The sequence below is a fragment of the Macrotis lagotis genome, chromosome 3 (genome assembly GCF_037893015.1).
Source record: "Macrotis lagotis isolate mMagLag1 chromosome 3, bilby.v1.9.chrom.fasta, whole genome shotgun sequence".
NCBI lineage: Eukaryota > Metazoa > Chordata > Mammalia > Peramelemorphia > Peramelidae > Macrotis > Macrotis lagotis.
In genome coordinates this window covers 211,168,267-211,180,516 of record NC_133660.1, presented here as the reverse complement: position 1 = coordinate 211,180,516, position 12,250 = coordinate 211,168,267, and the positions used below count along the sequence as shown (strand labels likewise).

Sequence of the window (12,250 nt, the reverse complement as noted above, 5' to 3'; positions counted from 1 at the left end):
CATCCCCACATACATTAATGTCCCCGTTTGTTTGGCTCTTCAGCCATCTTGGTCATCTGCCTCTTGAGGTACTAAAGAGTTTATTACCCAAATATGTCCCTGTCCAACAAAAGGGAAGAATCACACATTTAAACAAGAATGGTGCTTTGAGGGAATTTTCTTTTCATCTTCTTTATAATAAATGTGCTGGGAAAGTTATTCAGACAGGAAATAAAACTGCCCGCCAACCCTCTGGGCAGTACAGAATATTTAAAGGTTTAAACTGACTGAAAAAGCTGATAAAGCAAAGGATTTTATGGCTTGAAAAATGCCTCTGGAGACTTCATCCTAACATTAGCACAGCATATCATTTTAGCTTGCAACTGATCAAGTATTGAATTTAAATAGGTATTCTTTTTATGCCTCTCCATTCTACATCCCAAAAATAAGTAGTATACACACATATATGTGCATACACACACACACACACACACACACACACACACACACACATATATACATATATTTGGGGAAAGAACACAAGACTTGATGGTCAGGAGAGTTGTTTTCAAGTTCTAACTTTACCAATTATTAAAGAATCTTTGTGAAAAGTCATTTCATTTACCTATGTCATAGTTTCCTCACCTATAAAATGAAGGGATCAGACTAGGTGGTGTCTTTGGTTGTTTCTAACTTTCATTCCTGTAAAGCCTATCACACTTAAAGGTTTATAAAGCAGTTTCTTTATCTAAATAGTTAAGGTAAGTACTGCAAAGATTGTTAAATTCCATTTAATGATGAAGAAATGAAAGCTCAGAAGATGTCATGACTTTGTCAATGGTTACATACTTTCCTAGGATATCTTCAGCTAGCAGAATCAATAAAATAACACAAATAGACATCTCACCTCCGTCAATGCCCATGATGAATCGACCCAGGATTAGCATTTCAAAGGATCCTGCTTGGCATGAGAAAGCCATGAGCAAAGCAGCTAAAATGGCAAATGCATTGTTGACTAATAATGTATATTTCCTAAAAGAAAGAAAGATCATCAGTACATAGTCTCATCAAGGTATTCTCCTCAACTCTCTTCATTCAAGTACCAAGAAATTGTATGAACTCAGCACTAACAAATCAAGTGAAAGAAGAGTGAAGAGTAAGAACAAGATTCAGAGTCAGGAGACTTAGGTTTCAATGCTGGCTTTGACACAAATGATAAATGGCCTTAAGCAAATTAACTCACCTTTTTGGTCTACCATCTCAGTAAAATAAGGGATACCTCTAAGACCTCTTCCAGTTATAAAGTCTATAAATATATAAAGTATTTGGCTTACCTCTATGAAATCTCATTACCCAATGAATACTTCTGACATAGAGCTAGACTACTTGTTTCAAAATAGGCCAGTAAATTTACCATGATGCTAGGGCATTAGGCAGGGCTTCTTAAGATGTGTATGTTTAGATACAGAGGGTAGAGCAAGGAACAATGCATTGAAAATTCTAGGAAGTCAGATTTTGGTTCACTAAATGAAGAACTTCTCAAGAATTTGAGTTATTCAAAAGGATAATTGACAACTTCTCAGGCAGTAGTGATTTCCACTTCACTGGAGGTCTTCAAGCCAAGAACTGAGAACGATTTTTCAAGTATATTGTAGAGATTTTTGTTCAAAGATATGTTGAACTTTGGCACTCTAGGGTTCCTTCAAACACTGAAAGTCTGTGATTCTATGTTTAAGAATATATTATACTGTTATAAGAGCCAGAAATGGGTGAAGAGTCTGATGCTGACTTGTATGGGAAGTTTTAGCTTTCCCAATCTTATGGGTGAAATAGCTATTTAAGCATAGCCTGAACTGCAATGATGGCCAAGTGACTTGATGTTATGGATGTATCAGTGTCTATTAGGAAAGTATAAGGATGATGATTAATAATAATAATAATAACAATAACTTTAAAAGCACTTTAAGGTTTCAAAAGACATGTGTTTACAGACTATATTATAAATACATGCATGTATATAAGTTCATGTGTGTGCACATACATGTTATATATATACATAGATACAGAAATAAAACATCATTTGATCTTCACATTCTCACAATAATCCTTAGAAGTAGGTACTATTATTATGTTGACCTTGAAGATCAGGAAACAGGCTGAGAGGCTAATTGACTTGCCACAGATCACATAGCCTATAAGAGTATGAATCAAGGGGGCAGCTAGGTGGTGCAGTGGATAAAGTACCCACCCTGGAGTCAGGAGGACCTGAGTTCAAATCTAACCTCAGACACTTAATACTTAACTATGTGACCTTGAGCAAGTCACTTAATCCTACTGCCTTGCAAACTGCCCCCCCCCAAAATAGAGTATGAATCAGGATTTAATCTTAGGTGTTCCTGACTCCAAGTCTAATACTCTATCTACTATGGCACCTAATATAACTTGTCTAGTTATTCCCCTGCTGTTAAGTAAAGGACAAATTATTTAAAACATTTTATTAGATTTGCATCTATAGGAATACAGGATCATTGATCAGCTCAGCCCAACTCAGATACAGAAAAAGGTCTTACGGAGACTTAACTTTCCTAAGCACACAAAGGTTAATATTTTTCTTTTTCCTATACTAGAAAAACACAAATTTCTAGTGCAAGAAAAACTGTATGAATTCATTACACAAGGGAAAAAATAGGTCATACTTATTTGCCAAGTTTTGTAAAAAATGAATAACAGTTCCATTGAAAATAGACCCAAATGTGTGGCATAATGGAAAGAATATTAGAATTTCAGTCATAGGACCTTGGCAGAGAACATGTATGATAGGGTTCCTTTAACGATGAAATCTGTTCGGAAATTAAAATTATAAAATCAAGGAAGTAGGGGATACAAGGGTGAAGGGCAAATATATCATTTAACTGATTAATTGTAGAACCAAGTATGAATGGAAGAAAGTGAGAAAGACATAGAGTGAGGAACTGAGAGAACAGGGAAGCTTGAAGAGTCTAAGAGAAACAGTGAGGATGAAGGATATACCTATTAAGACTAAGTCAAAAAAAACAGGATAAGAGATTATGATCAGAGACAGGAATTTTATGATTCAATATCATAGTTCAAGATGGTGCTTTGGAGTGATGGTAGAGTGTGTACCCTTAACAGTGGGTATAACTAAAGCAAAATGGTGATACAAAGGTCATGAGAGCTGGGGAGGTTAATAACTTTGGAGATTAGAGTAATAGGAGATGCACATAAATACTGAAATTCTCAATCTGAGAATATGTTGGGTTGGAGAAAAAGACTTTGATTCAGTTACTAAAATTCTTGAAAGAAGGAAAAATTCTCTGAGATTGAAGCAATAAGTAAGCAAGGACCTGGACAGGTTCATATAGACCTATAGCTCAAAGCAAACAAATTTACTTTGTGAGGAAAGATCTAGCAATGGCAGTGGGGAGGAATGAAGGAGAATGTTAAGTTGTCCAGTTTGTTAAGAAGAAATTAATAGACTAACTTGACATTCACCTTTCTCTTATATTTTGGGCAATGTGTTTTTCATTCGAGTATTTTCCAGAGTAAATGGTCAGGGTCATCTCTTCTTCCCTCTTTGCTCTCCATTATTCCAGGGTTTAATGAAATTAGTAAATTTCCTGTAAATTTTCCTTTCTTTTCTTCAATGATGTCATGTGTAATCCTAAATGCTGTAACTCCAGAGGTAGACAACTTGAGTTAAACTTTTTTTAAAAATTATTAATAAATAGGATCTTATCTTCTCAATGACTCTGACATTTGGGTAACTGTAAAAATATGACCTATAAAAAAATTATCTGCAAAAACTTGCTTGTTCCTTTTTCATGCTTTTGTCAGTTACCCTCAATATAGGCTATTCATAAACATAGTATAGATAAAAGAAAATGGGTCACTAATTCTCATGTAGTCTTGAGTGTGTTTGATTAAGGGTAAAAGTATTATCTATGGTAGGAGTTATTCTATTTTTTTAGGAATATTTTCCTCTTTAAAATTTTCTCCTAAAATCATAAGAATCCATTTGCAGATTGCTTCTTCATCACTATATTAACTCCATAATGAATTTCTTCTATATGTATTTAGTCAGATCATACTATTCTTTCTGATTTAATTTCTTCATTGCTATTTCTACTTCCTCAGTCCATTCAGAGCAGAATTTGTTGTTGTTGTTGTTGTTGAGTCATTTTGCTTGTGTCTGACTCTTCATGATTTCATTTGGGATTTGCTTGGCAAAGATGCTGGAGTGGTTTGCCATTTCCTTCTCGAGTGCATTTTACAGATGAAAAGCTGAAGCAAACAAGATTAAATGACTTGCTTCTAATCTAGCTGGCAAATGAAGTTAGATTTGAACTTATGAAGATGAGTCTTCCTAATTCTAAATCCAGTGATCTATATAATGCACCACCTAGCTAGCCCAACAAAATAATGAATCTAAATTTAATAATTTTTCTATCATTATAAGTGAAGAAATTGGGCAATAGGTGGCCCAGGGGATAGAACACTGATCCTGAATTCAGGAAGATCTGCGTTCAAATCCAGACACAGATACTTGATACTAACGAACCGTGGGACCCTGGGCAAATCACTTAACTCTGATTGCCTTGCAAGGAAAAAAATGAGGAAATTGTTATAAAAATGCCAATAGATCTGTTATATTTCACAATGACATTGTCTTTCTAATTTCATCTATAAATGCATTAGGAATAATCTTGCTTAGTTGGATTTTATGTTAAGGTTTCTGCAGGTTCATTTTTTTCTCAAATATTTTTCACTATTTGTGTGATAATACTCCTTTTACCATTGCTTTTCTCTTTCTGTAATATTTTGCAAATAAGCTTATACTTTAAATCAGTGTTATGCTATTAGCAACTACTTTACATTAATTAGTTACCTCTAAAATGTGGGATAATCAAAGTTGACCAAAGTCTCCTCTTTTGTCCAAAGTACCAGCTTAAATTTACTATAATGGGGGCAGCTAGGTGGTACAGAGACTAGAGCATCACTCTGGAGTCAGGAAGACCTGAGTTCAAATTAGACCTCAGATACTTGATAATTGCCTAGCTGTGTCATTTAACCCCATTTCCTTAAATAAAAATTTAAAAATGTAAACTTGCTATAATCATACACAATATATCAAAATGACTGTTACATAAGTAAACATTTCTTTTCTGTTAAGATGAAGTCACAGAATATTGTTGATTGCTCACAATATACAGTGCTTTCTTACTTAGTTTTTGCAAATGACATCCATGTGATCTCTCATTTCTTGAACCTTTTACTTATTTATTTAATTTTTTTTTAGATTTTTCAAGGCAATGGGGTTAAGTGGCTTGCCTAAGGCTACACAGCTAGGTAATTATTAAATGTCTGAGGTTGGATTTGAATCCAGGTCCTCCTGACTCCAAGGCTGGTGCTCTGTTCACTGCGCCACCTAGCCATCCCTTATTTATTTTCCTTTTTTTAGTTTTTTTTTTGTCCTTATTTATTTTCTAACATAATTTTTGTGTCTTCCTAAGTAATTATATTCACATTACAGTCATTGCATCTCAAGATATAAACTGATAGTTCATAACATCATTTCAATTTTTTAAATTTATCTACATTCTCTGCAATTTATCAGTTATCATCATAGCATTTTTGTTTTTGTTCATCGAAAAGATGGCAAGACAAGATAACTAAGTATCCATGAAATGATGTTTCCTATTGCCTTTTGCCACATGATGAAACCAATTCTACCAAAATAATGAGACATCATAGTATGATTTTTGAGGAAAATGAATCACATGTAATAACTTTGAATGCTGTTGATGGAGTTTGTTAGATGAGCAAACAGAAGCAGCTTACTTAGCTTTATTCTTACCTTCCAAGAACCTTTCCAATCAAAGTCACCATCATTGTCCCCACTAGGCCACCAATAGCAAAAATTGACACAGTAACAGACCATAGCAGCATTAGAGTATTATCGTCTATTGACTGGCCTTTTCTTTTTTCCCAGGTATCATTGTAGAAAGTCTTGATAAACTGAAAATAAATGGCATATTGTTATTTCTTTTTTCTACAACTTAGGAGTTAAAAACATAACCTACACTTGTGTCAAAAAAAATATTCTTCCCTGATGAAATGCAAAATGTATAGATAGTCAAATTCTCCGAAAGGGACTCAAGTCAATCAGGAAGAAGAAATAATTTGGGATGAGCAATGAAAACATCTAGGTTCCTAAGTTTTTAAGTCAGATTTTTAAATTTTTTGAATTGAATGTTCCATACACTTTGAAAAGATAACTTGTTACCCCTGTGAAAAAGAAAATATGTTGTATTAAACCACAATGTCATACTAGGGAGATACCTTGAAAACATGAAAATGGAACTGTTAGAAAAAGGCAATAACTATCAGTGAAAACTGTAAATTCATTGAAAAACTTTTCTGGCATAGCTAATATATTCATGACATCAAGGGAGATGCCACATGAATAAAACATGATGCTTGACCTCAAGAAACTTCCACTCTAGTAGAGGGGATTTGTACATAGATAAATATAATATATACTATCATAAATAACATAATAATGATGTGTAATATCATTAAGAGGTAAGAGGAACCCAAGTTTCCTGCTCTAGATTCATTTCTTTCCCTTCACCATCCTGACTCTATGGTTTTCTAGGTAAACTGTAAACTATTTGCCCATTCTCAAATTCCTTGGTTTCTTGTTCTATTACCTCTCACATCTAGGCTTACCACCAACCCTGCATTACCATGACTATCTGCTTTCTCTTCACTTTTTTATTTCTCACAAATGATTCTATGATACTCCAAACTTTATCTTTACACCTTTGTGCTAACTTAACCCATGTCTGGAATGAACTCCCACCTTACCTCTACCCTTTAGAATCCCTTGTTTTCTTCAAAGCTGCTCAAGGAACACCTAGTTCTGAGATCTTTCTCTCAAAAAGTTTATCCTGTATTTATTTTAAATATACCTATTTATTATGTATATGCCAATTCCTCTGATAAGATATAAACTTCTAGATAGCAAAGATTATTTCATTTTTGAACTAACAAAAATCATTGCTAATAAGAGTTAGAAATGAAGGGGAAACTTTGCATCAAGTATCTTTAAAAATAAACTGATATCTAAATTATATAGAGAATTTTCACAAATATTTATAAGTAGACAAAAGATAAGAACGATGCCAAAAGAAGAATTTCGAATTATCAATTTGAACTTACCCACATGAAGAAGGCTCCAATTAGCTAATGAGACATGCACATAAAAACAACTAAGATTTCATCTTATGACTATCAAATCGTCAAAGACCAGAAAAGATGTTCACTGTTAGAAATACCATAGTAAAAAGCAGTCTCATAAAATCATCAGAGACATGAATTGTCCAATCATTCTGAAAGAATTTCAGAATTTGAAAAAAAATATAGCTTAGTTCATCTTTGGACTCAGTGATCTCACTGTGGAAGTTGTAGTTTAAAATATTTTAAAAGAGAATAAAGGCAAAAGAAGTGGTACTTTTGAGGTAGCAAAGACATGGCAACAAAATAGATGTCCTTCAATTTAAGGCAGAATTTGTAGTATATGAATATAATGAAATATAGAATGGAATATTATTGTATGGTAATAAATTATGAGTGAGAAGAATTTAGAGAAGTTGGTCATCACAAAAATCATAGGTTTAGAATGAGAAGGAACCTCAGAAACCCTCCAATCCAACCTTCTAATTTTAAAGATGAGGAGACAAAGGCTCCAGGAGATTAAGAATTTGCTCAAAGTCATGTAGGAAGTTCAAATAGGTGAGATTTGAATCCAGTTCCTGTAATTTAGAGCCATTGCTCTTTCTACTGCACCATAGAAGATTTATATTAATTGATGTAGTGATAAAAATGGTACCCAGACAACCCTGTACGCAATGCCCACAATAATGCATATGAAAAGAACACTTAAAAAAAAACAAATTCTGAGTAAATGCCATGTCCATCTTGGTCCTAGCAAACAAAAATGACATATACTTTCCTTTCTCTCCAAGGGTTGGGAGTGTTATCTACACTGTGAGATGCTATCACTGGATCTGCTGACTTTATTAAAAGGGAGTATACAATTATTTGTGTTTGAACAAGGTGGGAAGGGGACTGTATCTGGAAATAAATATGATGTAAAAAAAGGTATCAACAAAACTTATCTTTAAAAAAAGTATGTACACGTAACCCCATTGCCTTGCAAAAAAAAAAAAAAACTAAAAAAAAGTATGTGTCATAAGACAATCCATTTATTCTAGCCTGGTTAACCTAATAAGATGATTCTTATAAAATCCACTTCTAATTTTATTTTCTATCCTCTATTTGCACACTACTATCTGCCCCTCTGTCATGGATCTCAACTCTTACTTGTCAGAAAATTGAAGCCACCCTTCATGAACTCCGTCTTATCCCTTCTCTGTTCTTCAATACCCTTTCATACTATTCCCTATCCTCATCTACTTTGATCTAATGTGATGAAGGCATCTTTTTTTTAGTCAAGACCAATACCTCTACTTGTGCCCTTGATCCTATACATTCTAATAACCTCTGGGAGCTTTCCTCCTCTATCATTCTCTCTTTTTCTTTCATCTTCAATCTCCTCTTATTCACCAGCTACCTCCCTGAAGTCTATAAGCAATCTTCTCCTTGCCATCTCCTCAGTTATCATCTTATATCTAGCCTTATTTTCACAAACACCTAAAAAGAAGAGTAATCTGTACTTTTTTTTACTCTCTCTCTTCTTTTTAAGGGTTTTTTTTTTTTTGCAAGGCAATGGGATTAAGTGGCTTGCCCAAGGCCACACAGCTAAGTAATTATTAAGTGTCTGAGACTGAATTTGAACCCAGGTACTCCTGACTCCAGGGCCGGTGCTTTATCCACTATGTCACCTAGCTGCCCCTATCTATACTTTTAAATACATATTTTTACCTATTTCCTTCCTTTGCATTCACTTTTTAGCCCATTGTAATGTAACTTCCAACTCCATTACTCAACTGAAACTAGTCTCTCCAAGATAATTAGTGACCTTTTAAGTGGTAAATTCAATAAGCCTTTTCAGTCTTAATCTTCTTTGACTGCTGTCTGGCTATTGCCACTGTCCTCCACCCCCCCTTTTCTTGTGTAGATTCTCTTCTTGATTTCATTGACATCCTGCTTCTACACATAGCTACCTGACTATTCCTTCTTAATCCATTTTGTTGAATCATTATCTCATTTTCTAAAAATTAGTGTCTCCCAAAATTTCAGGTCCTCACCCCTACTCTCTATACTTTCTCTTAATGTTCCTATTGGTTGCAATAGGCATAATTATCATCTCTATACATATATATTTTATATACTTACTTATCTATCTATCATCTATTACCTGTTTATACAAACATGTTTACAATTCAACACATGAATACATTTATGTGAATGCACAGAGTTGCACACATGCATATACTCATACATACATATATATATGAATATATGTTGCATATATAAAATATGTATCTGCATTGTGTTATAGGTGTGTATACATAAACAAATGCCTATACATATATATCTATCCAATCATGACCTCTCTTGTGAACACCAGTCTATTTATATTGTTTCCTCCATGTAAAATATAAGTTCCTTGAAGGAAGGGAATAGTTAAGGTTTCCCCTTTTCCATTTTCAGTACAGTGACCTACAACTAAAGGAAACAATAAATATTTTAAATGGAATTGATTAGATAGCATTCCCATTCCATTTCTGCCACTAGCAATAAAGCTCTCCTTATCTTAATTTTTCCTGTTAAAGTGGAAAAATGAAACTTTAACTATCAATTTTATAGGGATGTTGTGAGAATCAAATGACTACTATAAAGTCAATGGAAGAGTGGTAAAACTCTATAAGCAAATAAGATCTCAAAAGAAGAACTGGAAACCATTGATCAAGATCAACAATATGAACAAATGCTCTAAAGCACTAAGAAAAACACAAAACAACTGAGATTTCATATCATACTGCCCTACCTCTCCATTCCCCCCCCCAAAAAAAATTTGACAAAATGGTTAAAAGATGGGAATGTTGCCACTTGTACAAAAATATTATTAGCAGCCCTGTTTGTGGTGGCAAAGAATTAGAAATTAAGTGAAAGTCCTTCAATTGGGGAATGAATTAACAAAATGTGGTATATACATACATATATATATATGTATATATACATATATATATATATATATGTATATATGTCATGGAACTATTATTCTATTAGAAACCAGGAGGGATGGGATATAGGGAAGCTTGGAAGGATTTGCATGAACTGATGCTGAGCAAGATCAGCAGAACCAGAAAAACACTGTACACCCTAACAGCAATATGGGGGTGATGATCAGCCTTGATAGACTTGCTCATTCCATCAGTGCAACAATCAGGGACAATTTTGGGGTATCTGCAATGGAGAATACCATCTGTATCCAGAGAAAGAATTGTGGAGTTTGAGCAAAGACCAAAGACTATTACCTGTAATTTAAAAAAAGACAAACAAAACCATTATCTTATTATGTAATTTTGCTATCTCTTATACTTTATTTTTCTTCCTTAAGGATATGATTTCTCTCTCATCATATTCAACTTAGATCAATGTATACCATGGAAACAATGTAAAGACTAACAGACTGCCTTCTGTGGGGGATGGGAGAGAAGGAAGCAAGATTAGGGGGAAAATTGTAAAATTCAAAATAAATAACATCTTTCCAAATTGAAAGAAAAAAAGATGGGAATGTTGGAGGGGCTCTAAATAGACAGGCACTCTAACTTAACATGAGTAGAACTGTGAATTGGTCTGACTTCTGGAAAGCAATCTGAAATTGTAATAAATGGCTAAAATATTTGTACCCTTTGCTCCAAAGATCTCATTGCAAGGCACTACAAGGAGATGAAAGACAAAGAAAGGGTACACATATACCCAAACATTCAAAACTGCACTTTGTGATGTTTCCAAGAAAACCGAGCAAAATAGATGGGGCAAAAAACTAAATAAGCAGTGGTACATAGATGTAAGGGGATATTATCATGCAGTAAGAAAGTATGAACAGGAAAAATTCAGAGATGTATTGGATGGCTTGCATGAACTGATGCAGGGAAAAGTAATAAGAAATAGATAAATAGCATACACAAGGAGTACAACACCAAAAAGAAAACCAAATCAAACACTGTGTAAATCACACATTCAAAGTTCAACATTAAAATATAGAAAAGAATAGCTTCTTTCCACTACTCATTTTCACAAGTATACATGTTTCTGCAGAGGTGGAGAACTACAGGCAAAGAATATTACATGTTAGTTTTGATTGATTTGTTTTAAATTTCTTTTCCCCCTTTCTTTTTTATTCTATCCTAGAATGTGTGGCCTTCTAGGTAGGGAAGAGGGAATATTTAGAAATGAATGTGATATAAAAGTAAAAGTTATACATAAAAATTTTAAAAAAGCAAAAATCTATAAAAATCACTATCTGTTTTACAGATGAGATATCATCTTGGATAGTCAAAAGTGATTTGGACTTGGTTTCAAACACTTGAGTTTCATCCTTGCTCTGCCCCTTACTCACTATAGGACTTGGAGCTTTAGCTTTCTGGGCCTTGTTTTCCACATTTATAAATTCATGATAATAGTAATTCATTTTATTTCTGCATCATTTTGAAATGACAAGTCTCTTTTCTTGCAACAACCCTATGAAGTTAGTGATGCAAATAAGATAAGAGGGCTGGAATGAATAGATGACCTCTAGGGTTGCTTCTGGCTCAAAATCCTTTAAGCCCCACTGAGCTCAGATGTGTGTGTGTGTGTGTGTGTGTGTGTGTGTGTCTGATGGGAGAGTTCACTGTAAGAAGCAATCATCTGGTCCCCTTGACAATCAAGCATTGATTGAAGTGCTTATATCTATCTACTGAAAATACAGGATGTGTGTGTGTGTGTGTGTGTGTGTGTGTGTGTGTGTGTGTGTGTCTTGGGGGGGTAGAGATGGTCAAAACCTGTTCTGAATGGAGAAGATAGGCTAACTTTTAACAAACCCCTAGAAATTTCCATATCATACAATATACCTCAAGAAAATAGGTGATGTCATTATGTGAAAAACTATACTTTATTGTCCTCATATCACACCATGATCATAAAGATTGGAAGAAGCCTTTCAAATCACTGCCAATTTTTCCTATTTTGAGAGGCAGTATCAAAAATTATTTGTAATATACAACCATTGTCTGAA

General features: G+C 34.0%; 1 protein-coding gene across 3 annotated transcripts in view; it reads right to left on the bottom strand.

Moving 5' to 3' along the window:
- The window catches only part of SLC2A9 (solute carrier family 2 member 9), a 283,196-nt gene that overhangs the window by 235,337 nt on the left and 35,609 nt on the right, over positions 1-12,250 (bottom strand). For all 3 annotated transcript variants that reach the window (XM_074229795.1, XM_074229794.1, XM_074229793.1), the window contains 2 exons: positions 5,855-6,015; positions 887-1,011 (listed from right to left, as the gene is read on the bottom strand). In XM_074229795.1, coding sequence (XP_074085896.1) covers positions 887-1,011; positions 5,855-5,946 — 217 coding nt within the window. In that variant the 5' untranslated portion in view covers positions 5,947-6,015. The remainder of the gene's footprint in view (positions 1-886; positions 1,012-5,854; positions 6,016-12,250) is intronic.